At 45.7% G+C, this 27,501-nt stretch overlaps 1 protein-coding gene across 2 annotated transcripts in view; it reads left to right on the forward strand.

The window, feature by feature from the left end:
- LOC117222044 (uncharacterized) overlaps positions 1–27,184 on the forward strand; it is a 192,791-nt gene extending 165,607 nt beyond the window's left edge. For both annotated transcript variants that reach the window (XM_033473500.2, XM_033473502.2), the window contains exons 4-7: positions 15,053–15,340; positions 17,830–20,925; positions 23,933–24,276; positions 24,845–27,184. In XM_033473500.2, coding sequence (XP_033329391.1) covers positions 15,053–15,340; positions 17,830–20,925; positions 23,933–24,276; positions 24,845–25,387 — 4,271 coding nt within the window. In that variant the 3' untranslated portion in view covers positions 25,388–27,184. The remainder of the gene's footprint in view (positions 1–15,052; positions 15,341–17,829; positions 20,926–23,932; positions 24,277–24,844) is intronic.
- The last annotated feature ends 317 nt before the right edge of the window (positions 27,185–27,501 follow it).

Below are 27,501 nucleotides of genomic sequence, written 5' to 3' on the forward strand. Positions count from 1 at the left end.
TTCAGCCGGTGGCGCATATTTCGACGCGGGACGACCGAATTCGTCGAAATTGCGGTTATTGGGTTGTTCGTTTCGCGAACGAATGGAACATGACGGACGAATCTCCTCGAATGGAACAGGAAATCGTTATACAGTAATGTCTCCCTTACTGACGCTCAGATTGTGCACGACAATGGTCAATTTCGGGAGAGGAGATACGATTATTCGAACCTTGCAGTTAGTTTTTATAATTGTTGAGAATTTATAGCTATGAAAACGAGCCAAAGCAATTCGAAGACAATTCGAAGGCCACGTGACACGACTCGAAGGCAATTCGAACGCAATTCGAAGGTAATTTGAAAGCAATTCAAAGGCAATTCGAAGACAATTCGAAGGCCCCGTGACACGATTCGAAGGCAATTCGAAGGCCACATGACACAATTCGAAGGCAATTCGAACACAATTCGAAGGTAATTTGAAAGCAATTCGAAGGCAATTCGAACACAATTCGAAGGTAATTTGAAAGCAATTCGAAAGCAATTCGAAGACAATTCGAAGGCAATTCGATGACAATTCGAAGCCCACGTGACACGATTCGAAGGCAATTCGAAGGAAATTCAAGAACAATTCAAAGACAATTCGAAGCCCACGTGCTACGATTCGAAGGCAATTCGAAGAGATTTTTACATTCCAGTAATGTCTCTCTAATTGACGCTCAGATTGTACACAAAAATGGACAATTTGGAAAGAGGAGACAGTTGTTGACAATCGATAACCATAAAAAACGAGCCACAAGGCTCGTACAATCGTATCTACTCTTCCAAAATTGTCCATTTACGTGGACAATCTGAGCGTCAATTAGGGAGACATCACTGTACCACTCATTGTTTGCTTCCGCGTAGGATGAAACAATGCCATCTAATGTCTGTCTTCTGTATCTCCTGGACAACAAAGCGAATTGCAGTTGATTAGTAATTGTTCGCGTACCGACTATCTTCCGTGACGAGGTCTCGCGAGGAAATACGCGAAAAACCGTGGGGAAACCCTCTCAGGATTTCGCGGTGTTCAGCGCGCCTCAAGTTCGATACAATTTGGCTCGTTCTGCTTCTGCTGTCGCGCTGGTGCGGACGTCGTCGTTCAAACAATACCGCGCCATATGAAACAATACTTTTATCTGATATTCGTTTTGTCGGGCACAATCAACTTGCCGGGGCTTGCCTCAATGAAAAAAGGACAGGAACGCGCGGACGAGCGTATTGAATGGAACGCGCGACGAAGACGTCGAAAAAACGATCCGCTATTTTCTCTCTCTCTCTCTCTCTTTTTAGCTTTCTCTTTCTCTTTCTTCCGCTCTCCCTCCCTCTCTCTCCTGGCTTTACCACGACTAGAAAAAGTGTTTGCGCGAGGCATTACTTCCGGTGGAAATGGCTTTTCACTCGAATGCCAGCGTCTACGCTGTGTGCCACAATTTATTGATCTGTCTTCGAAATTTCAGACGCGCAATAAAAGCGTCGTCTCCTCTTGTTTGCGAGCCCGCGTCCACGGCTTCCGCGGCGAATTCTGCGTGTTCTTTTCTTCGGGTCCAGATTTTTTGAAAACCGGACTATACATTGTTTGATCTTCGAGTGCCGCGGGAACGCGAACGTTCGCGACGAAACAATGTTTCCCGTTGCACAATGTGATATCTCGACGATTTAACGTTACGAAATCGTCGCATCAGAGAAATATCAACGGATGCAAGTTTATCGGCGCGGGCGACGTCGGATTTGTCCAGATTACGTGCGATTTTTATCGCGCCGATGAAAAAGACTCGCCTCTGTGAATGCAATTTTACGATTCCGATTATTGCAGCAGAAAAATTCGGAACATGTCATTTCCACCATTGTCGGACTGTTCCGTTGGTTTTCCCGCTGATACAAAAGACGTCGTTCGTTGGCAATATAATTTTCATGAATTGTCCAAAAATTTATACGGCGAGAGGAAATTGTTCAATGTCTCTGCGCGTAAAAATAAATCGGTGAACTCCGCGCGGGAAATAAAGTGTGCGGAGTTTATGGGTCATGTAAAGCGGTTAATAAATAATGCGAACTGTTAACACGATTTATACGCGGTGTAAATTATGTAAAATTGATACTCGGAACGAACGATTCGGAATTTATTGAGAAAAAAGTGCACGCGCTCGAAGTTACAAAATCGAGCAGATCAAATGGCGGCCGCTGTGAAAATGCCAATACTCGCGCGAGATTCTCCTGACATCCATTGTTTCATATTGCATCGAAATCAATTAACATAGTTAATTTCCTGCAAGTCTATTTAACAAGAAGGAAGCAAATCGTACTATCTCGACTAAGAATTGGGCATACTAAAATAACACATCGGTATATGCTCGTTAAAACTAAAAAATACTCTCGAAAAGACAAACCAATTTGTAACAACTGTAACACCGAGCTCACAGTTGTAAGCACGTCCTAATTGAATGTCCAGTGTACAACAGCATCGGAAAGAAAGTAAAAACGTCCAATGCCATCGAAGAATGCTTGGACAACTGCAAACAAACAGCAAAAGTTATGTCATACTTAGGAGAAAAACAAATTGTTTAGCGAAATAATATAGTAACATAAAAAGCCTAGATTCAGAAAATAATGTAAACTGTAATGCAAAACTATTGTATATTGCGCTACATGTAACTTACAAATGTCATCCGACAAGCTAATTCCTAATTACTATGAAGCAAATGCGATATTAAATAAATTAAATGGAAAAAGAAAACGTACACAGAGTTTCAAATAAACGTACATAAAATTTGACACTGTATTCATGGAGCACCAGAAGCAGCAGCTTTATATTAGTTTATTAAAGTAACAATGAGATCATAATTTATTCTATTTATTTGATTTACTCTATTAATAATTTATTCCGATTTTGAACGAGTGTTATAGCATTATAATATTCGCCGCAGGTGACTATTATACATTACACACTCGTATCATCCCACAAGTGGTCGTTAATTGCTTTTAAATCAGATGCGGCATTAAATAAATAAATTAATAATAATAATAATAAATCCAGGCTTGCTTCGCGATATTCCGCACACAGGGAAGCCTTCCACGGTACGCGTTCGCACGAGAGCATCGACTGAATAACCTGGTCCCCGCGTTTCACAATGAAAAACCCTGTTCGCGTTATTTCCGCGCGCTTTAATAATCATTCGCGAGAATTTTTAGCGAGCCTGCGCCACGATGATCGATGCGCGTGGCCCGAAACGCACGATATACGGTCAATATTGCGCTCGACAGTTTACCCCGGCATTCAATGAACGAGCTAATATTTATTTACATAATTTCACAAGCGAGCTTAATTATACGCTAATTCTGTCGGTAGAACGTAAATCGTGAAAGCCCGGCACGATATCGCCGCGCTTTCTAACGAATAAAAATCACTTCGTTTCATTGGTCGAAAGAACGCTTCTTCTTACCGGCGCCGATTTTAATCGAACCGATCCGGCCGCGTAATTTTTCGCGTTCCGCTTAAAACACGCGGAGTCCCAGCATAACCGAAGACAACTCGTTTTACATTGGCCGGCAACTTTTCTCGTTTCATACCGACGGAACGAATTCTGTTGCGTAATTTCGTATCCCGTTTCAAGCGCGCGACGCGACTGAAAGCGACTCATTCGATATTATCGGGGCCGGCTCTACGATTTCAATTTTAATCGAACGAGCTCCGCGCGTTCGCGGATCGAATGCGCGGAACTGCCGCATTGTTTTAAAGATGAATCGAGTGTTCCACGGGGTGTCTCCGAGTCCGTGGCGGCGCGGCATGTGCATATTTCGTGCCGCGGAACAAGCGAATTTTCCGGGCTGGGTCGCCCGGGATTAATCAATTACCGATTAATGCGCGAGCGGTGCCCGGGACGGTAACAAATTGTTGCAGCCCGCGAAGGGGCTTTCTTGCAGCGGATGTGGCACGTGATGAAAGAACGGCTCGCCCGATAAAAAGAAAGCGGGCCGCGCGGCCCGCGTCGCTACGGCATAAAGAATCATTCATGGGAACGGCTTGTAAAAGGAAAGACGTATCACGGAACGCTCGCTGCGGTTTTACGACACCGTTCTATCTGCATATCGCGCGCGCGGGACCCGGCAGTATCCCGGGAATTACGCGCGGTTTACGAGCAGCGATGCAATAGGCATCACGCGCCGTAAAAACCTTGTTAACTTGTCCAATTCCCGCGCGCGCACGGCGCGAGCCTCGAAAATTAATAAACCGGCCCTTCGAGTGGCACTGTGCACGCGACACAATCGCGCGGGCCCGAGTTTCTCGTTTTGTTCGCGAAAGAAACTCGAGCCGCGAACAACGAAAGTGGCAACGTTATTTCGTTAATTAGGGGGCGGGCCGTTTAGTTGACGATTCACGGAACTCGTCGAGATGACGGGTCACTAATTTTGAGAATTTACGATCGTTCGTATCGTGAAGATGCATTTCTGAGTTATTTATTCAATTTATATGTTACTTATACGTATATGAATGTTGCAATAATACTTGTTAAAAATTAGAATAAATGTGTTGTTGTTAATTTTTTAAGCTAATATGAAACAGCCGTCAATCTAGTGTTAATCGAAATTATAATAGTTTATTCCTTTGCACTATAACAAGGAGTCAGATTCGTGATGAAGATTTTATACATAGTCTAATAAATACAAATATTCTTCGTTTCTTCCGAATCCAAATCACACTAAATTGTTCTGTTATTAAAATCTAGGAAGCAATAATATAAATCATTGCATTTACACGCATGTACTCTCCCAAATAAACTGAAACAAAGATGTCTCATGTCATTATTAAGCGAGACGCGATCGTGAAAACATGGCTACCGATGATAATGCCAGACCACATGCTGCTTCGGCGACTCGTCAGAAAATCGCAAAGCTAGGCTGGGAAATTCTGTCGCATCCACCATACTCCCCAGACCTAGCACCCTCCGATTATCACTTGTTTCTCTCTTTGCAAAACTTTTTACAGGAAAAAAATTCAAAACCGAAGCTGACGTCAACCAAGCACTGGTTGAGTTCTTCGCCTCTAAAAATAAATCATTTTTTAAAAATGGCATTTACAAGTTGCCATCACGCTGGCAAGAAGTCGTAAGTAACGATGGAAAGTATATTCTACAATAAATATTATTAAATGTATGAAAATTGTATTACATTTCAATTCAAGAACGGACAGAACTTTCCGGTAGACCTAATACATTCGTAAATCCGCGCGTCGCATTTCTGTCGAGCAAATAACACTCGTCGCGATTTATCGACTCGCGCTTTTATTTTCATCGCTGAATCGATGCGGGGATTGTTATTGCAAAGCGTGACCATTGTTTATGGCTGTCGGACGATAGAAATAAACAATTGGCAAGAATTTGTAAGTTGTTCTGAGACTTTTCGGTTGCACAAGTGCCATATAGGTCGTCTTTAAGTCCCGAATGTCCAGCGACAGACGTTTTTAAGACGTTTCAGAGACGTCTTTAAGACGTTTCAAAGACGCCTTTGTTCTAGCTGAGATATTACGGTACCGGAAGAAAGGATTCACTCTGGCAGACTGTAACAGTCGCGAATTTTGTCTGTAATTTATAATAAAATAATTAGATCGATATAATTATAATAATAATAAGATCGATGTGTCGCGCAAGTAATATATTAGGTCTACCGGAAAGTTCTGTCCGTTTAAGAAACGAAAGGAAATAATAGATTTTTCATAAATTTAGTAATATTTATTGTATAATATAATTTCCGTCGTTACTTATGACCTCTTGCCAGCGTGATGGCAATTTGTGAGCAACATTTTTCAAAAATATATGTCTCAAACGAATATGTGCACATCTATTGAAATTTGCAATGACATTATCAGACAGAACCTTCCGGCAGACCTAATATTTCAATTCCGAAGGAAACGAAGAACGCGCGTTATCTCGCGCGCTCTGTGTCATATTGGCCGTTCGTCGACGACAAAATCGTTCGTTCTGGTAAAAAACGATTAACAACGTCCGGGCATCGCACATCGCCTAGTTCACGTTTTCGACGCAAATAAAGTCTGTGTCAAAAAACCAAAAAAGAAAAAAGAAGAAGAAGAACAATGCATACGATAAAGAGCACGCTGCAATGCGAGCAAGGTATAAGCAACGAAACAAAAAATGGCAGCGAAACGCGTCGAATTTCAACCCCGACACCGATTCGATTCTGTTTCCCGCGCGACTTTCTCTCGTTCCGTGCGATTTATCGGAAGGTTCGAGCGTGTTAACGGGCGCCGCGTCGAAGGAAAACGGTTCGGAAAACGGGGAAATGTCACGGCACATGAACCGTGTTCTTTATCATCTACCAGTCGCTTCGCCCGTGCTTTAGCTTCGGTCTTAATTAAATAATTGGCTCGGGTCAATTGGACACCCTCTGAGAACATTTACCGGGGAAATTGTTTAGAAATAAACAGTTCTCGGGCGAATTGTTTACAGCAGTCGGATCATCGTTCAATTAGTTTCGTAGTGTGTTTGGGACGCTTAACCCTTTCATGGGCACAAAATGAATTTTCGAGAATATTTCAATTCGATAAGAATGTTCAACGGTGGGAATATTATTATTATTTATTTATACAGTCCTCGAGCAAATTGTTTACAGCAGTCAGATCATCGTCCAATTAGTTTCGCAGTGTGTTTGGGACGCTTAACCCTTTCATGGGCACAAAATGAATTTTCGAGAATATTTCAATTCGATAAGAATGTTCAACGGTGGGAATATTATTATTATTTATTTATACAGTCCTCGAGCGAATTGTTTACAGCGGCCACATCATCGTCCAATTAGTTTCGCAGTGTATTAGAGACGCTTAACCCTTTTATGGGCACAAAATGAATTTTCAAGAATATTTCAATTCTCTAAGAATATGCGCGCTAAAAGTCGGTGGCATAGTTCTCAGTGCTTGTGAAAGGGTTAAACGTAAAATAGAACTGCGTAATCGCGACGAAATCGAGATCGAAATAAATCATTGAATAAAGCGTGGCAGTAGAACGTGGCGACTCAACCGAGACTAATATTGTTAAAGTTATTAGTTACTGTAACCGTTTAGTCTATCCACTTCGTATGAAAGTTTCGTTTGAGACTTGTTAAACAGCGGGCGCTCATTAACCTACAGAGTGCTTTGTCCGCTACGAAAATTCTTCATCGTTCTTTTTCGCTTTCGGATTTGCCTTGTAGAACGATAAATAAGTTCGCCGACATTTTACTCCGAAAAACTACTGTGTCGCGTCGTTAAAGTAATCGCCTGCAGAAATTCTTTTTAAAAGGGAACTCCCCGGTGAACTTGTTAACCCTTTGCGCTCGAAGCTACTTCAACTCCAAAAACAAGACTGTTTCTCGAAACTTCGGTATCATCCGCGTTTCATGCGCTCGTTTTCGTTTTATGCGCGCGATGTTAAATACCCATTTGCCCGTAAAACAGTCGCGATGTTAATAATTCATTGGATATGGATTTTAATAAGGCAACAATTTTGTAGGAAAATTATTCAGCAATTTTTTATGGTGACTCGGAGTCATCGTTCGAGTGCGAAGGGTTAATAAAAGGCTGTAAAAATTAGTGATTTCGCGTCATTGCTGATTTCTCGGTTAAGATTGGAAAGCTTAGAATTGTTAATATTTCTTCAGAATTTGGTTAAACGGCATTTTAAATGGCAATCAGTAAGTAGATATTTTATTTTAGATCGCGCATGTATTTTTGAAAATAAAATATTTTATTTATTCGCGAGAGAATGTACTTTTGAAAGTAAAATATTTTATTCGTTGAAATAAATGCTTAAAAAGACAATAAAATTTGCAGGCAAAATTTCTTGTTATCTCGTTCCACGTTATGTTAATCGTTTTCACAATTTATTTTCGGATTAAGAACTATAGAAAGCATTCTATTTTATGTCCTTCGTTGTTAAAATGAAAACTACTTTCTTTTATGTTTTAGATTATTAAAATAAAATATATATATATATATATATATATATATATATATATATATATATATATATATATTTCCTGTTTCAACTGTAGATTATCAGAATAAAATATTTTATCCACTGAAATTTTATGTTCTGCTTGAATAAAATATTTCATTTGAATTGTGAATAATCTATTATTTAAAACAGTAGGTATTTCAAATATTTACTCTATAAATATCACCTAGCTACAGAGCTAGGACACAACTCGAAGGCAATTCGAAGGAAATTCAAAAGCAATTCGAAGGCAATTCGAAGGAAATTTAAAATACAGATTTTTCCGAAAGAAACTTGATTGTTCACAACTTGTTCCAAAAAAAATCCCTCTTAAGTCCTGGATAAAATAAACACTAGGAGAAGGCAATTTTCTAATATTTCGCAACAGAAGAATTACCACAAGCAAATTACCTACACAAAAACACAAATGCTTCTCCATCGAACAGTATGTTTCTTTTAAAAAAACAGTCCGTTAATTCTGTAAAAATTCAAAGAAAATTCTAAACAGCCCCGTTTTCGAGTTGTTCAACTAGACTCATCGAACTTACGGGAGGAAACAATCAGTCCCCGTTAATGGGTCCAGCCTAATAAGAAATCAGCGACGGCGGCCGTTGCCTAAACCGCGAAATAGGCGTTTTTCGCGCGACAGTTTCCGCGGTGGGCGACCGGTTTCTGCATTTCGACCGCACGTACCGGAACACGGGTAGGCCATTTAGCGGGCTAAGTGGTTAGGGGTTTCCACAGGCTGTGTCGAAAACGCTGTACACGCTATGGAGATTGCGGAGAGTACCGGTAGAGCGTCCCTGCCCTCCTCCCTCTCTCGCCCTCCCTCGTCCAGGATCCCAGCAACCGGGCCTTTTTAGCGTGTTTTACAGCTACGCTCGCGAACATCGCGAAGTTCCCGGTTGAAAGTTATTAATAGCAGAGAGCCCCGGCACTAAGACACAAGTTTCTTAATCGGGAACGGAAGAGATTAAACTTATTAACAGGCGCATTACGGGCCGATCCAACTAACAAACACCTCCGAGCCCGGAGTTACCAATTAGTAAGTTTCGACTCACAATTATCTTAAAGTTCCTTACCGGCGCCACGGAATTCTGGGGTATGGACCGCGGTTTCGGCGCGGTATTCGACGTCCCGATTCGTCGCCGGCGGCGCTTCAGCCCGAAGGATCGTCGCCGTTCCAGCCGTTGTTTCTAGCGGACGAACGTTTGCCTTGTAAAATTCGGCGGCGCCCGAGAAACCGCTGCGAACAGCGACCCGGAACTTGCGAAGTTCCGCGGCGCCGCGTGCACCGCTCGCGTCTCGAAGGGCTTGCAAATTCGCGCGGAGCCGCGGCTCCGCTTCGGCCTAACGATGATCCGACACGGGGGCACCAGATGCAACCCCGGGGCCGAGGCTCGAATCCGCGGGCAACGCGGCCAGCATACATAATTCCGCGATTGTTATTGCAGGAAATCGCTGTATTCAGAATGTGTCTCGCACGGAAACCCCGGCGTGTCCCGGCCACGCTGCACGCCGGAACATCGCTATTTATGCGAGCCGTTAACAGCGCTCGGCCATCTGCATCTGCTACCTGATCCGCGAAACGCGGACATCGCGACGGCCCGAGAGGAAATACCGGCCGAAACTGCGCCACGTTTTTTGTTCCCGGCCCTCGCCGGCAATTTGTCAGCGGAACGACGTCCGCCGAATTTTACGGAAGATAGAGCCTCGACGGTGGCCCCGTATCGTGGGAACATTGCGGCTTCAGAACGATAAACTTCGCATTTTTGCATTTTCCAGTCGAGACAAGGCGAAGCGCTGTTCAGCGAATTGATGGTCTTTCGAAATAAAGGTGGTGATAACCGGGATACGTTTCGAAATACAGTAATGTCTTCCTTACTGAGATCAGATTGTCCACTAAATTGGATAATTTGGGAAGAGCAGACGCGATTGTTCGAGCCTTGCGGCTCGTTTTTGTAATTGTTGACAATTTATAACTATAAAAACGAGCCAAAGCAATTCGAAGACAATTCGAAGGCCACGTGCCACGATTCGAAGGCAATTCGAAGCAAATTCAAAAGCAATTCGAAGGCAATTCGAAGGCCACGTTCCACGATTCGAAGGCAATTCGAAGGAAATTCAAAAGCAATTCGAAGGCAATTCGAAGGAAATTCAAAAGCAATTCGAAGAAAATTCAAAAGCAATTCGAAGGCAATTCGAAGGCCACGTGCCACGATTCGAAGGCAATTCGAAGCAAATTCAAAAGCAATTCGAAGGCAATTCGAAGGCCACGTTCCACGATTCGAAGGCAATTCGAAGGAAATTCAAAAGCAATTCGAAGGCAATTCGAAGGAAATTCAAAAGCAATTCGAAGAAAATTCAAAAGCAATTCGAAGGAAATTCAAAAAGCAATTCGAAGGCAATTCGAAGGAAATTCAAAAGCAATTCGAAGGCAATTCGAAGCCTCCACGTGCCACGATTCGAAGGCAATTCGAAGGAAATTCAAAAGCAATTTGAAGGAAATTCAAAAGCAATTAGAAGGAAATTCAAAAAGCAATTCGAAGGCAATTAGAAGGAAATTCAAAAGCAATTTGAAGGAAATTCAAAAGCAATTAGAAGGAAATTCAAAAAGCAATTCGAAGGCAATTAGAAGGAAATTCAAAAGCCATTCGAAGGCAATTCGAAGCCTCCACGTGCTACGATTCGAAGGCAATTCGAAGGTAATTCGAAGGCAATTCGAAGGCCACGTGACACGATTCGAAGGCAATTCGAAGGAAATTCAAAAGCAATTCGAAGACAATTATTCAACAAATCTCATACCATTACCTTCACGGTTACTGCGATTAGAAATTTTTCGATTGCAATTATTTCTTCGAAGTGAAAGAAAATCGATGTTTATCGTGCGCCCGAATTTACTTGAACGCTTAAACACTGAGAAAACAAGAGATTAGAATTTTATTCCAATTTTAAGGAACAGAATAACATCCACATTGAGTAAATTACCACTAGAAACTCTTATGGCGAGCCGAACTCATCAAAGTATGGCAAATACGTACAAGTTAACAACATGATTATTCTTCTGAAAATATTGTTGCAATATTTAGCTCCGCTCAGAGTCGCCGCTCGAGTGCAAAGGGTTGACGAATACACGCTTCCTCCAAGAATTTTGTTCTCGCTTCAGAAATCGCCGGGAAGAATTGCGCTGTGAATTGATCGTAAACGGAATGTTAACTCGTCACCGAGTCGAAGAAAACGGGCTTTAACCGACGGAAGAAAATAGAACAGAGAGAACGGATAATAATAATGGCGACGTCGAACGATGAAGAACGCGAGCGCAGTGAATCGCGCGTTTCCGGTATATGAAAGCCGGACGCCGCACAGACGGGAGAGCTCGCCTGGAATCATCGACAGCGTCGCCGCGGGTGACTATTTAACTGATCCTCTTGATAGGATGTTTCCTTGCGAAATTATTAGCAGCGGATCGGTGGCCGCTCGTTCGGCGGCCGGAAACGCGTGTTAAAACAACGCTGCGACGCGCTCCGACTCTCTCTCTCTCCCGTTCTCTTCCGGCAACGGTGACGTCGCCGAACCCCGGACCCGCGTCGACTAATTAACCTTTTAATTAGGGGAGGCTCCCCGGCGTATAACGCGACAGCTGAAAATATCGGCCTCTTTTCCACCCTCGGCCCCGTTATAATCACTAATAACTTGGAACGCCGCGCGTTCTTCCACCTTTAATTATCCGTTTCTCGCGCCAGTCCATTTATCGCTCGACGGTCATTATCCGCGAGAGAAGCTGCGAATAATCATCGCCGAAAATACAAGCACGGTCGGTTTCGCCTTCGCTTTCCTCGCGGACCCATCTGCTCGCTGTGCAAGAAAACTTCTCGCGCGAACAACGTTCGCCGCTGTTCCGAAAACCGCAGAGCGCGAATTTTCCATTTTCGTTTACAAAATGAAGGTTAATTAGGGAGAATGTACCATGTAGCTCCGCGGTTTCTCTCGCTTTGTCGACCCTTAGCGTCGGCGTGGCGATCAGTTACACAGGCGTAGGACTGGCGCGGGGAAATTCACAGCAACCCGAAATTTGGCACTTCTGGGAGAAATTGCTGTGGTCGTTCGATCGACTTTAAATTTCGAGAAATTAAAAGTAGGATAATTAACACTATGCCGTCCGGTAGCACTTTGGTGGTATTATTTTTAAAAACTGAAATAACATTTGAACTATATTTCTTGGGTGTTAAAAGGCAGCAAACTAACTATAGCATTGTGCTTATTTAACTAAGAATTAAGTACGAAAATTCTTGGATGATATTATATTAATATATATATTATATATTAATATATATATATATATATATATATATATATATTAAATTCCTAGAATTAATATATAACATTATATAATAATAACTTGGAATGTTGCGTTCTTCCGCATTTTAGATTTTAAACAAAATTTCGAAGATGGCGGTAATATAAATTCCTAAAATTAATATATAATATTATATATATTTAATAATTTATATTACCGCCATTTTCGAAATTTTGTTTAAAATCTAAAATTTCCAAGCTATTATGCCGGCGTCAAACAAAAGAATCACATCTAAGATCTGCGGACGGCATAGTGTTAAAAGCGGAAGAACGCAAAGTTCCAAGTTATTAGTTCGATTATAACTTTGTCGAGAGAGGAAAAGCGGCCGATCCTTACCTCTATCGCGTGAATAAACAATTTCGATAGCTTCGTATATTTTCGTCATCTTTTTACGCTGCCCGGAACAGTCGGAAAGGTATCATCCAGTAAGACCTTTCTATTCAAAGGGAACACCTTGTTCAAGAAAGTGCAGCTCGTGCAATTTTCAGTGTTTCGGCTCGTGAAAAATACACGGTGCGTTCCGCGAGCAACGGTAAACACCCGTGTAAAACGTATCAACGTGAAGCGTTCTCTGGTTTTCCTTGGGGGAAAAAGAAAAGAATCGGACTCACACAGTCTTAGAAACTCTGGCAGATAATTCTGGTAGGAATATCTCAGCGCGATGAAAACGAGACGTTCCGTTCCACGAAGATGCAAGGGGCAGATAAGGATTGACGTTATCGTTAAGATAACAGGGAGATTATTAAATCGCGGAGCTGCTGCGTTCGTGCGGGCGTTTCGTCTCGTTATAATTAAAAGACTGAGGAGCCGGGACATCGTAATGACAGTTTCCTCGGGTCTCCTTAATATTTGCCGGTTCGACGGCGATAACGAAGGCAGATAAGAATGAAGCGAAAGACAGAAAGCCGAGGGAAGAAAAAGAAAATATCTTAAAAGACTTAGAGACAGTGCTCTCTCTCTCTCTCCCCTAACGGAACAGGTTCATTAACGTCCGAATCGTCGCATCGATCGCGATAATTGAATGCGGCCGACGCAGCGGCTGTCCGGGCTCTTTCCGCGGAAAAATACGGCCCAGCGTTGCGTAATTAAATTTGAATTAAAATGCAGAATTTTTCATTCGAAAGTTCTATTAAAGCAAAATATGCGCGCGCGAGCGCGCGCTCGCTTTCTTTGCGCCGGTTATTTTCATAGGATATTTCATTCATGGAAATTCTCCTTCGGACGTGTACTCCGAAGTTTCTCCATTAACTTTCCCCGCCTCCCCCTTCCCCCGTCGTCACGGAATTATGTAGGAAAAACAACTCTCGTATTTACATCACCGTGTGATATTTTCCTTTGAACCGAACGCAGTCCAGTCCGTCCAACATGGCCGCCGTCGATGCTGGGCGTTGTTGTCCGAGCAAGCTCGATTGTTGTTGTTTCGATCGTCGCGACGATAAACAGACCCTCGATTCAAGTATATTCGACGATATTTACTTGTCGCGCGTCGATAAGCAACGTCCGATATCGGCCGGCAAACGATCAACCGGACCTTAATCACATTTATTACCGTTCGTATTACTCGTCTTTTCGATCGACGATAAAAAGTACCGAGTTAATAACGCAAACCCACGCGCGGCGGCCGTGTTTGTTTGCTCTATTGCATTTTATTTGCGGTACGTTTCGCTAACAAAATGAAACAATTAACTTTATTAGTACGTTACCCGGTTCGAAAAGAAAAGCTCGAGCGGCCCTTCGCAAACATTCCTCCCGCGCTTCCGATTCTCCGCGTTAATTAAAAAGCGGCTTTGTCGTGAAACCGAACTAGCTGTTCCATTGAAAGACTATACCTCTACCGCAGCCTTTCGCTAATCCCAGCTGGGCAGGTTTCAAGGGATCGGCTCTCTAATTGACGTAATGTCTCTCTAATTGACGCTCAGATTACAGTAATGTCTCTCTAGTTGACGCTCAGATTATAGTAATGTCTCTCTAATTGACGCTCAGATTACAGTAATGTCTCTTTAATTGACGCTCAGATTGTTCATAAAAATGGACAATTTGGAAAGAGGAGACGCGATTATTCGAGCCTTGCGTCCCGTTTTCATAGTTATCGATTGTTAAGAACTATAAAAACTAATCTATGAAAGTGTAAAAGAGTATAAAAAACTATGAAAGAATAATCGTATCTCCTTTTCCCAAATTGTCCATTCTTGTGCACAAACTCTGCGTCAATTAGAGAGACATTACTATTCCTATCACGACTAGTCCAATTACCGTTCTTTAGCACGCGACTTATATTTTTTAATATAGAATGGGGATAATAGCAAATTTGATAGTATAAAAATATAGTTTCTAATTCTAATTCTAATTCTAATAACTAAAAATATAGTTTCTTAATTCGCGCTCAGATTGTACACAAAAATGGACAATTTGGAAAGAGGAGACACGATTATTCGAGCCTTGCGTCCCGTTTTCATAGTTATCGATTGTTAACAGCTATAAAAACGAATCTATAAAAGCATAAAAAAGTATAAAAAGCTATAAACGAATAATCGTATCTCCTTTTCCCAAATTGTCCACTTTTATGCACAATCTGAGCGTCGATCAGGATGAATTTACTTTGAAAAAAATGAATACGCGATGTTTGTCCCTGGTAAATTTTATCAGCAACACCGACGCATCCAGCATAACGAATTTTCGTTTGTGTTGCATTGTTGCAGGGCCGTGTTCGAGGGTCACGGAGGACTTGGGTAACGAATGCGGAAGTACGATGACGCCGGAACGATGGAGGAGACGGTCCCGCGTCGCGACGCAACACGCCCTCCGGCTGATCCTGCAGATTCTACTGATACAGAATTTCGCCGGCGCTCAGATAGCCGAGTGCCCGCCTCCAGAGACCATTCCCGGCTGTCCTTGTTACAATTTCGAGGACGGTCTTTTCCTAGAATGCGCTGGCGCCACGGAAGAGACCCTGAGGACCACGCTGCAGCGAGTTATAAGCGCGGGCGGTGAGTGTGCAGCCGAAAAGGAACGGAAAATGCAATCGCGGAACCGGCGGGACGCGACGCGACGTAGGGGCGAACGGGATGCGACGCGATGCGACGCGATGCAATGCGATGCAACGTGATACAACGCGATGTAACGCGATGCAACGCGATGCAACGTGATACAACGCGATGTAACGCGATGCAACGCGATACGATGCGATGCAACGCGATACGATGCGATGCAACGCGATACAACGCGATACAACACAACTTAGGGACCAACGCGATGCGACGCGATGTAGAGACCAACGTGATATAACGCAATGCAACGCGATGCGATGCGATGCAACGCAATGCGACGCGATACAACGCGATGCAACGCGATTAAACGCAACGTAAGGGCGAAAGCGATGCGACGCAATGCAACGTGATACAACACGATACAACACAACTTGGGGACCAATGCGATGCGATGCTATGCAACGCGATACGACGCGATGCAACGCGACGTAAGGGCGAAAGCAATGCGACGCGATGCAACGCAACTAAAGGCAAACGTGATGCGACGCGATGCAACGCAATGCGACGCGATACAACGCGATTCAACGCGACGTAAGGACGAAAGCGATGCAACGCGATGATGCAACGCAACTTAGGGACCAACGCGATGCGATGCAACGCGATACGACGCAACGTATGGGCAAACGCGATGCAACACGACGTAAAAGCGAACGCACTCGCCTCGCCCTGGTCCACGCGAGTGCCTTATCTTTCTTCAATAGAATCTTCGCGAGAAACCCGGTCCAATTTTCATTTATTAACCGAACAACGACCCCGCGCCGCACAGTAACGCCGAGATGGTTATCATAATCGGAACAACAGCGTCGCTTTTTGTTTTTTGAGGCGCGTAGAACTAGGAATTAATTAGCGTTCAATGGACGATTTTAAAGCGCGGCTGGCGTAGTCGCGTTTCGCCTAACGAGCCGCGTGTCCGACACGTTACGTCGCGTCGTCGATCGTGCTCGTTGTTTCACGCGAACGACAAACGCGAATCGGAATATTCTGCACGTAGTATCGCTGTTTTCACGCGTTCCGCTCGAATACACACGTTGCCGCAAATTTCAGCGTGGAATTTCGTGGAACTTTGTTCAAGCAGTTTTCGAGAACCGATAATATTGTTCAAGGGGGTGGGGGAGGGGTCAAAGTTGTTCTCTCGTTGTAATTGGTCTTTTCAACTCTAAACATTTACGAAGCCCCGGGTAAACGGCGAATAGGATCAACGCGCGACTAATGGAATTGACGTGTCAAAGGGCAAGCTGAAATCGACGTAACGCGTGACAAATGAAATTGATGGAACATAGAGTAAGTAAACGCGACGTAACATGCGACAGGGAAACTTGACGGGACAAAGGTTTAACTGCAGTCTACGTGAATACGGCATAGTCTGTACCAATGTGAATACGTGGTTATAATTGATTCGAAGAATTATTGATTCGAAACGTAATTGGAAACATTGTTGAAACACCAACGCAACGTGTCCTGTTGGAAAATGGAGGGAAAAAGCTTCGAGATCGTAGAATTTCGTGCACAAACGTAGAAAGTTCAAGCTTCAAAACGAGATCAAGTTCAAAGTCGTTGGGGAGAACTGCCATAAATGGGACACATGTTGAATAGGACGTTACCATTATCTCGAAAATTGTGAATCTTTTTGTAATAAAATTATAGTGTTTTGTAACTACATATCTACATATCTACATGTCTACATATTTAATATAGAGTGCCAATTATATTATTAATACATATTATTAATAATTATAGATATTATAATAAATAATAATAATAATATTATAATAATAATAATATTATATTATATATATAATATTTCATTGGAAAGATTATTTCTTGTCGTCAAATACTAAAATATGATATTAACTAAAGATGCAAAGCAAGGTTCACAATTATTACATAATATTATACGTACTAACAATCAATAAAAAAGCAGTACTTATAAGATTATTACAACCAATCGATGAATAGTAGAAGATGCACTTTCGAAGAAAAAGAATTAAAAACAAAACAAGTGAAATTTCGAACGTTTCAAACTAGAATCATATAGGTCGTTCAATCCTTCCGTCATCTCGTCCAAAACAAAAGTGTCTTGTTCATGGCAATTCTCGGCTAGGACGCTTTTTTAAAAAATTATAAGCAATCGCGAATGTTTCAGCGATCAGACATTTGCAGCGTCTTTCGAATCAATCGCAGCTTCGCTCGTGGCAGCAATTTCGATCGGATCGGACCGGTCTCGAATCAGTGGCCCGCTGTGTTCGCGGCAGGAATTCCTCGCAGGAGAATTCATTATGTTTTACGCCGGTCGTAAAGCGTGGGTCGCGGATCGGCGCGGCGCGGCGGGGCGGGACGGGGCGCGGCAGGCGACGCAGCGGAATCTAAACTCCGCGTTATCGCGCGGCTTAATGAAATTAATGGCCGCGACTTTTACGACCGTTTTCCAGGAGCGGGCACGATGGTGCAGTCGTTGAACGTTTACGAGCTGGACAAGTCCGTGGAGGTATTGAAGGAGGGCTGTTTCCCGCCGGACTCGCAGATCAGACACCTGCAGATCTCGCACTCGTCGTTGCGGGAGATCAGCGAGAACGCGTTCCGCAACTTGAACGAAAGCTTGGAGTCGTTGGCCCTGGTGTCGAGCCGTTTGCCGCACGTGCCGCAGATCTCGTTGGCGAATCTGCCGATGCTGGCCGGCCTGGACCTGGAAGCGAACCTGATCCAGGAGCTGAGCTCGTACTGTTTCTACGGATTGAAGCTGCTCAAGCTGACGCTGAAGGGCAACCAGATATCGAAGATCTCCGAGTACTCGTTCGCCGGCCTGGAGAACACGTTGAGCGACTTGAACCTGGCCGAGAACAAGCTGAACATGTTCCCAATGACGCCTCTACGCAGGCTAGAGAGCCTGGGGATTCTGACGCTGGCTTGGAACGAGATCTCCGAGCTGCCGGACGACAGGTACAGTCAGCTGAGGTCGCTGATCATGCTCGACCTGAGCAGCAACAACTTCGAGAAGCTGCCCGAGGACTGCTTCAGGCCGTTCCCTATTCTACAGACTCTGTTCCTCTATTACAACTCGATCGAGACGATCCACAAGGACGCGTTCGTCTCGTTGAAGGACCTCGAGTACATCGACCTCAGCCGGAACAAGATCGTGTTCCTCGACGTGGCGACCTTCAGGGAGAACAAACGGCTGAGCAACGTCGAGCTCAGCCACAATCATATTCACAACATCGGCGGGGTGTTCGCGAGGCTGCCCAAGCTCCGCGAGCTCTACCTGGCGGAGAACAACATCCTGGAGATCCCGGGCGAAGCGTTCATTGGCAGCGTCAGCCTGGCAGTGGTCTATCTGCAGCAGAACGCCATCCGGAGGATCGACGGCAAGGGCCTGGCGACGTTGACGCAGCTGGCCCAGCTGCATCTCAGCAACAACTACATCGAGAACGTGCCCAGGGAGTTCCTCGAGCACTGCAGGAACCTGTCCTCCCTGTCCCTCGACGGCAACAAGATCCGCGAGCTGCAACCTGGCACCTTCTTCAAGCTGCACCAGCTGAGAGAGCTCAGGTTGCAGGACAACCGCATCACCGAGGTGAAACGCGGCGTGTTCTCGCCGTTGCCGGCCCTGCTGGAGCTTCATTTACAGAACAACGCTATCACGAACATGGAGACAGGCGCACTCAAGACCCTGAGCAGCCTCCAACACGTGAATCTGCAGGGGAACCAGCTGACAGAGCTGGGCGACGTCTTCCAGCTGTCCGCCTCGGAGTCGTCTGCCGGTGGAAGCTCTTTGGTGTCCATCCAGCTGGACAGCAACGGCCTAGCCGTGCTGCACAACGATTCTCTGAGAGGCCAGGCTTCCGTCAGGATCATGTGGCTAGGCCACAACAGGCTCACCTATCTTCAGGCACCTTTGTTCCGGGACCTGCTTCTCGTAGAGCGACTCTACCTGACCAACAACACCATCTCCAGGATAGAGGACGGCGCCTTCCAGCCGATGCAGGCGCTCAAGTTCCTCGAGCTCAGCATGAACAAGCTCAGCCACATCACGGCCAGGACATTCTCCGAGCTGCACGAGCTGGAGGAGCTCTATCTCCAAGACAACGGATTGAAGAGGCTGGATCCGTATGCTCTGACCGCTCTGAAGAAGCTGAAGGTGCTCGACCTAGCCAACAACCAGCTGACCGTCCTCCAGAACGCCATCTTCCAGGAGGGGCTGCCCATCAAGACGCTGAACCTGAAGAACTGCTCCATCGCCAGCATCGAGAGCGGCGCTTTCCGCGGCCTCACCAATCTGACCGAGCTCAATTTGAACGACAACCTGCTCACAGCTTCTGCTCTCTTGAATCTTCATGTTCCCGAGCTGCGCAAGCTGGCGGCGTCCGGCAACAACTTCAGCGAGATCTCCGAGCGCAGCCTGAACGGGCTGCCGTCGCTGCAGGAGCTTCTGTTGGACGACGCTCAAATCTCCCAGCTGCCCGAAGACATCTTCGTACTGAACCGCAACCTGGCCAAGCTGAATCTCAGCAGGAACGAGATCAGGAGCCTTCCGCCGGGCATCTTCGACAGGTTGAAGTCGCTGAAGGAGATCAGGATGGACCACAACAGGTTCCAGAATATCTCTTACTCGGCGCTGGCGAACGCTCTCAACTTGGAGATCCTCATGCTGTCGAACAACGAGATCGCGAACGTCGACGTGGCCAGTTTCGCCAGCCTGAAGTACCTGAAGGAGCTGGACCTCAGCCACAACCGCATCGAGAAGCTGTCCGGCTTCGCCTCGGCCAACCTGTCCCGTCTGGTCTCCGTCGACCTCAGTCACAACAACTTGAACGCCCTGCCGGCTAATTTCTTCGTTCACTCGTCCATGCTGCGCAAGGTCGACCTGTCCGAGAACAAGTTCAGGAAGATCCCGGCCGTCGGCTTGTCCGGCAAGAATCTACCCAGCCTGACCTGGCTGTTCCTGACCAAGAACCCGCTGGAAACGATCCGCGATCTCTCATCCGACGACATGTACCCGATCTTGCAAGAGGTTCATATTTCCGGAACGAACTTGACCATCGTCACGTCGCAGGACTTCGAGGCTTTCCCGGCTCTGCTGCACCTCTATCTGGACCAGAACAGCATCCTCAGGATCTCGCCGGGTGCCTTCAAACGTCTGCCGAATCTGCTCACTCTGCACCTCGGCATGAACAGCTTGGAGAACAGCTTGCCGAAGGAGAGGCTCCAAGGTATGGAGCATCTGAGGATCCTGAACCTGACGCACAATCGGCTGAAGGAACTCGAAGAGTTCCCCAAAGACCTCAAGTCCCTGCAGATACTGGACCTCTCGTTCAATCAGATCGGGATCGTCGACAGGGTCACGTTCAACAATCTGGTCAGCTTAGTGGAGCTGCATCTTTACGGGAATTTTATCAAGGCGATCTTCAGCGACGCCTTCAAGTCTCTGAAGAAGCTGCGAGTCCTGGATCTCAGCAGGAACTATCTGGAGAACCTACCGCTGAATGTCTTTCGACCCCTGGAGACGCAGATACGGAGCTTGCGCGCTGAGGGTAAGGATTGATTAAGTATACTGATTTTTTTTCCAGACATGGTCGGGTGCAGGGTGGAGGGGCAATTGAAACCGGCAGATCTGAGAATACTAAGTCGCGATTCTTCGGACACCGCGGCTCGTTTTTAGAGAAATTCGGAAGAAACTCTTTTATTTCGAAATTTTTCGCCACGATTCGTAGGCAATTCGGAGGCCACGTGACGCGATTCGAAAGTAATTCAGAGGCCACGTGACACGATTCGATGGCAATTCGAAAGCAATTCGAAGGCAATTCGGAGGCAATTTGAAGGCAATTCGAAGGCCACGTGACACGATTCGAAGGCAATTCGAAGGCAATTCGGAAGCAATTCGAAGGCAATTCGAAGGGAATTCGGAGGCAATTTGGAGGCCACGTGATACGATTCGAAAATAATTCAGAGGCCACGTGACACGATTCGAAGGCAATTCGAAGGCAATTCAAAAGGAATTCGGAGGCAATTCGAAGGCAATTCAAAAGGAATTCGGAGGCAATTCGAAGGGAATTTGGAGGCAATTCGAAGGCCACGTGACACGATTCGAAAGCAATTCGAAAGCAATTCGGAGGTAATTCGGAGGCAATTGGAAGACAATTCTGATGTCACGTGACACGATTCGAAGGCAATTCGGAGGCAATTAGAAGGCAGTTCTGAGGCCACGATTCGAAGGCAATTCGGAGGCCACATGCCACGATGTGACCGATTTCATATTTTTCTCAACGTTACCGAAACTATTGAGTTGGCAACCAAGTTAAGAAAGAGGATGTTTTGTTCTACCAGAATCTATGTTTTGTGTTTTTGTTCGAGTTAACTTCTGTTAATTTTCAGATCCTTAAAACGGAATGTCGAGTTCAGAAAGATGAGCATTTCTAACACCTTCTTCCTTTTGCTTTTAATCAAGGTTCCAAGGTCGCGAAAGCTGCTCGCGACATTTGTGCTGCGTAGGGTGCACCTATACACATATGCGCAGCTATGAATGCGGATCTCAGAGATTTAATCGGTCAATATTCGTCGCCGTGTCTTCGTTCGTCGAAAGCTTAGAATGGTAGAATCGCCTAAAAGCCTAGAAGAATCATGGAGACTCTTCTCGTGCAAACCTGAGCTAAAAAACTGCAAGCTTGCATAAATAAAGAGTATTATGGATCACGTTTGAGTCACGTCTTCACCATCGAACGAATTCCTTCGATTTTGAATGTCACTTGGAATCGCGATCACGTGTACAAAGTTATCCTAAGCTCTCTTCGAGCCGCGCAACAGCGTCGAATCGGAGGAACTCGTGAACAGAACTCGGTGTCTGTTACCGTGAATAAATTCGTTCTAGATCGCAGGGAATCATTGTGTCACCTATTTCAGCCGCGAACCGTTTCACCGAAACGAGCCGGAAACGTGTAAAATTGGCTGCCGGTTTTTGAACAAACGGCATCATGTCCACGCGCGTCCATCGGAGAGTTTGTCAGGAAATATGTAAAATCCGAAAATATGTAAAACCATTCGGAGGCAGGACCGCGCGGCCACTTTCTGCAGGGTTTCCATTAAGTTCGCGAATCTTTTAGGACCGATTAGGTGCGGCAGCTGGCCGGAGTTACGGTTCCGTCAGGGACTAGTTTGCAGACTTCGAGGGGATAGGATGAGACGGAATGGCGGAGCGTGTTTGATTGTGCCGATGTTGAGTATCGATTCGGGACGATTGTACGTGACCAGCGATATGATTGGATTTCCAGCAGTAGTAACTCCATTTGGATCGATAGCTCCGATACGGTATACTGTTATTCTCTCTGGCTCGCGTGCCCCTTGAATAAAAGCCGCGCGAGCAAATGAAACATTGATACTGCATCAATCAAACCGCCCTATCCCCTTTCCGCTGCGTTTTGCAGCGCTTTCCGACCGATATTCACGGTCTCTCTGCCAATTTATTAGGCGGCGCTGCGAGTCTTCGAGCTAACAACCTCGTGCACAGAATCTTCGACTAGGAAAACTCTGTAGGGAACGGTCGCGATTCGGAAAGAACGTCACCGCATGCTGTTTCACCATTGTCGAGCGGAAAATAACAATAATTGTTACGCGTTTTAATGTTAAACTCACCGTGCGTTAATTGTGATCGACGCAAATGATTTTCATTGTAACCGATGCTTGAATTATGAAAGTTATTCGATCATTTGTTACAAAAGCGTCTTTATATTGGGGTTTTTTTAAATTTTAATATTTCGCGTGTTATTCAATGTTTTTGGCATAATGTTTTAAATCGTTCGAAAGGGGATGTTTTGTTCTATCGGAGTCTACGCTTTGTTTCTTTTTGTTTGAGTTAATTTGTGTTAATTTTTTCAGATCATTCAAATGGAATATCAAGTTGAGAAGTTGAAAATTAACAGAAGTTAACACGAGCAATGTTAATTTGTACAATGTAAACTCAAACAATGTAAATTATGTTAATTTTCAGATCATTAAAATGGAATGTCAAGTTGAGAAGAGTTGAAAGTTAACAGAAGTTAATATGAACAATGTTAATTTGTAGACTATAAACTAGAATAATATAAATTATGTTAATTTTCAGATCATTAAAATGGAGCTTCAGGTTGAGAAGAGTTGAAAATTAACAGAAGTGTTAACACGAACAATGTTAATTTGTACAACGTAAACTCAAACAATATAAATAATGTTAATTTTCAGATCATTAAAATGGAACGTCAAGTTGAGAAATTGAAAATTAACAGAAGTTAACTCGAACAATGTCAATTATGTTAATTTTAAGATCATCAAATTCGAATATCAAGTTGACAAATTGAAAATGAACAGAAGTTAACTCGAACAAAAAAGAAACAAAACATACATAGATTCCGGTAGAACAAAACCTCCTCTTTCGAACGATCTAAAAAATCGTGCCAAGAACATTTAATTAACACGCGGCATATTAAAATGAATGTACCAAAAGACCTTCGAGTCTCGACGACACGAAGAGAGGAATGATAAGAGAATCGCTCGGCTGACTGTTCGCAGAGAATCCGTTGCACTGCGACTGCGAGTCGCAAGAACTCTGGGAATGGTTGAGAGATCATCAGAAGCTGGTTAGCGGAGTGGGCGGCGGCCGTGGTCGGCGAAGAAACGGCGTCGGTGTCGAGAACGTCGAGGGCGGCCTGCTGAGATGCGAGCAACCGCAGGAGCTTCGGGGCCAGGTTTTCGTCGATCTCGATCCGCACGCTTTCTGCTCGACCCCGCTGGTGCTGAAGCTCGCGATCCAAGACATCCAGCCGTTCTCCGTCCTGGTCTCCTGGCAGAGCAGAAACCACTCCGGGCTGTACGGTTACCAAGTGGCCTATCACTCCCTGGACAATGTCGACCAGGTTGGTATAGCTCTAATGAAAGTACGAACCGAGCCTTCGACCTTAGATCATCGTTACCCTCCGCTAAGCTCCCAGCTGGCTGACGGAGCCCGCCAGCTCTGGCTTAGACCTTAGATTGTCCGGGGCGCATTAAGATGATTAATGCGTGGCCCCTCCTGCCCCCGCGTGCCCCTTCCCGTTCTTTTCACCGCGGGAGGGATTTGAATCGTGCTCGCCTCGAGTACGATGCACCCTTCACAATGAATTCAGAAAATATTCGTAACGCTTCCTTGTGTCCCGGAAGCATTTAGGTGCTTTCTAGCTTTTTTCGAACATTAGCATTCTTCCCCCGCGTTTCTCATATTGCTATCCCGAGACGAATTTCCCGAATGTCTGACATTATGCAACAGAGACGGACAGACAGTTTCGTTGTTTCATGTGATTCCTTGCGATTTCAAAGAGGCTTACGAAGACGAATGGAGGAATCGTGTTTCCAGGATCGACGTTCCTCGGTTGATAAGGCGCCGAACGGAAGGTTCGCAGGACCCGGTTGGCCCGTAATTAAGTCGTTCGATCGATCGTGTTGCAGGTTCGATGGACGAAGCTGGATCCGAAGGCCCGGTCGGTGAAGCTGACGAAGCTTGCGTCGGACACGCGGTATCTGATTTGCGTGCTGGGCCTGGGCAGCTGGAGCACGCCGATCCCGGAGGACATCGGTTCCTGGCAGTGGAACGCGTCCCACGACGACATGACCGAGGGCTCGGCGCTGCCAGTGATGATCAACTCGAGGACCGGCCTCTGCACGGAGGTCCAAACGCTGGACGCTCCCGACTCGATCGTCGGCGACGGGACGCTGAGCGACAGGGGCGGCCTGGCGACCATCCTGACGAGGAGGCTGGGCCTGATAGTGGGCAGCTGCATGGGCTTCGTGGTGTTCGTGGTGCTGATCTCTGTCCTGGGCTACATGAAGATGAAGAAGCAACGGTCCACGGAGAAGAGGGACCAGCCCCTGTCCTCGAACCCGCAGGCGTACATGTCCTACAGGCATTTCTCGCTGCAGAGCGGCGACAGGGCGGACAACGCCTGTCCCAGCTTCATCAGCAACATCGGCACCACGCCCCTGAACTCGTAGCACAGGCCGAAGGAGTTCCGCAAAGAGACTGATCGCTGCGGCATCGAGATGAACAGCGTGCCGAATTGCGAGGGGATCTTCGGATAGAGGACGACCAGGGTGCCATGCGTTATCGGCCGGCCCCGTCCGCCCCCCTGCGACAGGTCCGGCCCGCGCCCGGCCCGTTACGACGGACTGTTTTCGTTTGTTGATGTAGCTGGGCCGTTCCGAGGCTGGCTGGCTGTCCGAGCGTCCGATCGAGACAAGTGCCAAAATTGATGAGCCGCTGCGAATCGAGCACCGGTTTCCATTTCGATGATCGAAAATAGAACGGAAACGGAGATCCAGCGGTGTTATTGGCTCGCCGTTGGCAGATACGGGACGAGCGATTCGTCGACTGGACACTCGAGACATTCGATGAACGATCGCCCGACCGTTTAAGTAGACTTTTACCGATACGATCCTCCGACCAGCCACGAGAACCGAACAACGACGCGAGCGACCCCATTTTTCGAACATTCGAATCTCTCCTACGAAGACTGATTTTTTAACGACCGTTCCTCCCGTCCCACCCTCCACCAACATCGTCATCCTCCACGCCTAACCCCGAGAGCCCCTCTGCCGCCCACCTTTTCCAGCTCATCGTTTTCAACGTTCGTGTTCCATGTACGCGAGGGATGACTGTTTTTTGTAAATAGAAATGGCGCACGGGACGGAAACTGCCGCGACTCAACGACGTCCTCGTCGTCGATCCTAAACACTGTGCCGGGACGGAGACCGGTTTACTTACCTGTCCTCCTCTTCCTCCTCCTCGTCCTCATCCTTCTCCTCTCCCTTCTTGTCCTCCTGCTCCTTCTCAGCTGCGCAAGCAATATTACACTTTAACTCGTAATCGATAGTCCGAGAGAGAGAGAGACACGAGAAAGGGTTACCGCGAAATCGAGACACCGGCCTCGATCGACAACGATTTTCACCGACGAACAGCTGGAAAGTCCACTGTTTCGCTCGACAATGAGTCAGATCGAATCTAATCTCGGCTTCGGTCGGATGAAATCTGACCTCGGCTTCGGTCGGATCGAATTCTCTAAGAGGTCACATACGCGAATTAGAATTAATGCACAGCACAGTGATTTTGCTCGAGACCGAATCGATCGAACATTTCCGAGAAAGAGGAATCATCGTCGCATCGCATCGTAGACTAGTGAAAGAAAAAGATTGTACGTCGTTGTATTCGCAATCGTAGCGCATAGAGAACATCCGAAATGATTTTGATATTTCACGAAACGATGGAGCGTTCGGCGAGACACGCGTTGAATATCCGTTTGTCGGTGAAGATCGTTTGTTTCGATCGAATCCGGAGTTGACGATTCGGACGCGACTCGAACGGAACGGAGAAACATCGAAAGAGAATCGGCACCACGAGCAAACGTTTGAACCAAGAACCGGTCTTCTAGAAGACTTCGTCGTTTTTTTCGAACATCTTAGCCCCCTGTCTGGGCGACCACGACCGGAAGTCGCGTCGGTCACCGACGCGCCGCCATCTTTCCGTGTGGTCGTCTCGAAGTTGAAACGCCGATCGTCCGGGGATCTTCTCGAATTGTGACTGATGTTAAACGCGCGATGTGAACTCCTGCCAAGTAAACGAGAGAGAGAGAGAGAGAACAGAGGGGAGGAAAAAAGTCGATTTTGAGTTGCCAAATGTTACGGACGGTGACGTTGCGGAAGATGGATTTATTGTATATAGATAGAGGATATGTATACACATAGCATTCTTTATTATAGCCTAGGTTTTCGGTTAATAAAAATACACCAAAGCTACCAGACGCCGGTTCCTTTCAACCCTTCTTCGAGGAGCGGTCTAGATGTGTCGACGAAAGAAATTTCTATGCGACGCTGTTTTCAGGGAAAATGGAGTTCGAAATGGAGCACCGAGAAAGCTGAAAATTCTGGAGATCTTTTCGAAATCGATGTATCGAGCTCCCTAACTGACGCTCAGATTGTGCAGAAAAATGGACAATTTCAGAAGAGGAGATACCATTATTCGAGCCTTGCAGCTCGTTTTTATAGTTGTCGACAATTCGTGACTATAAAAATGAACCGCAAGGATGGAATAATCGTCTCCCTTATAAATGCAA

Source organism: Megalopta genalis, chromosome 3 (assembly GCF_051020955.1).
Source record: "Megalopta genalis isolate 19385.01 chromosome 3, iyMegGena1_principal, whole genome shotgun sequence".
Taxonomy (NCBI): Eukaryota; Metazoa; Arthropoda; class Insecta; order Hymenoptera; family Halictidae; genus Megalopta; species Megalopta genalis.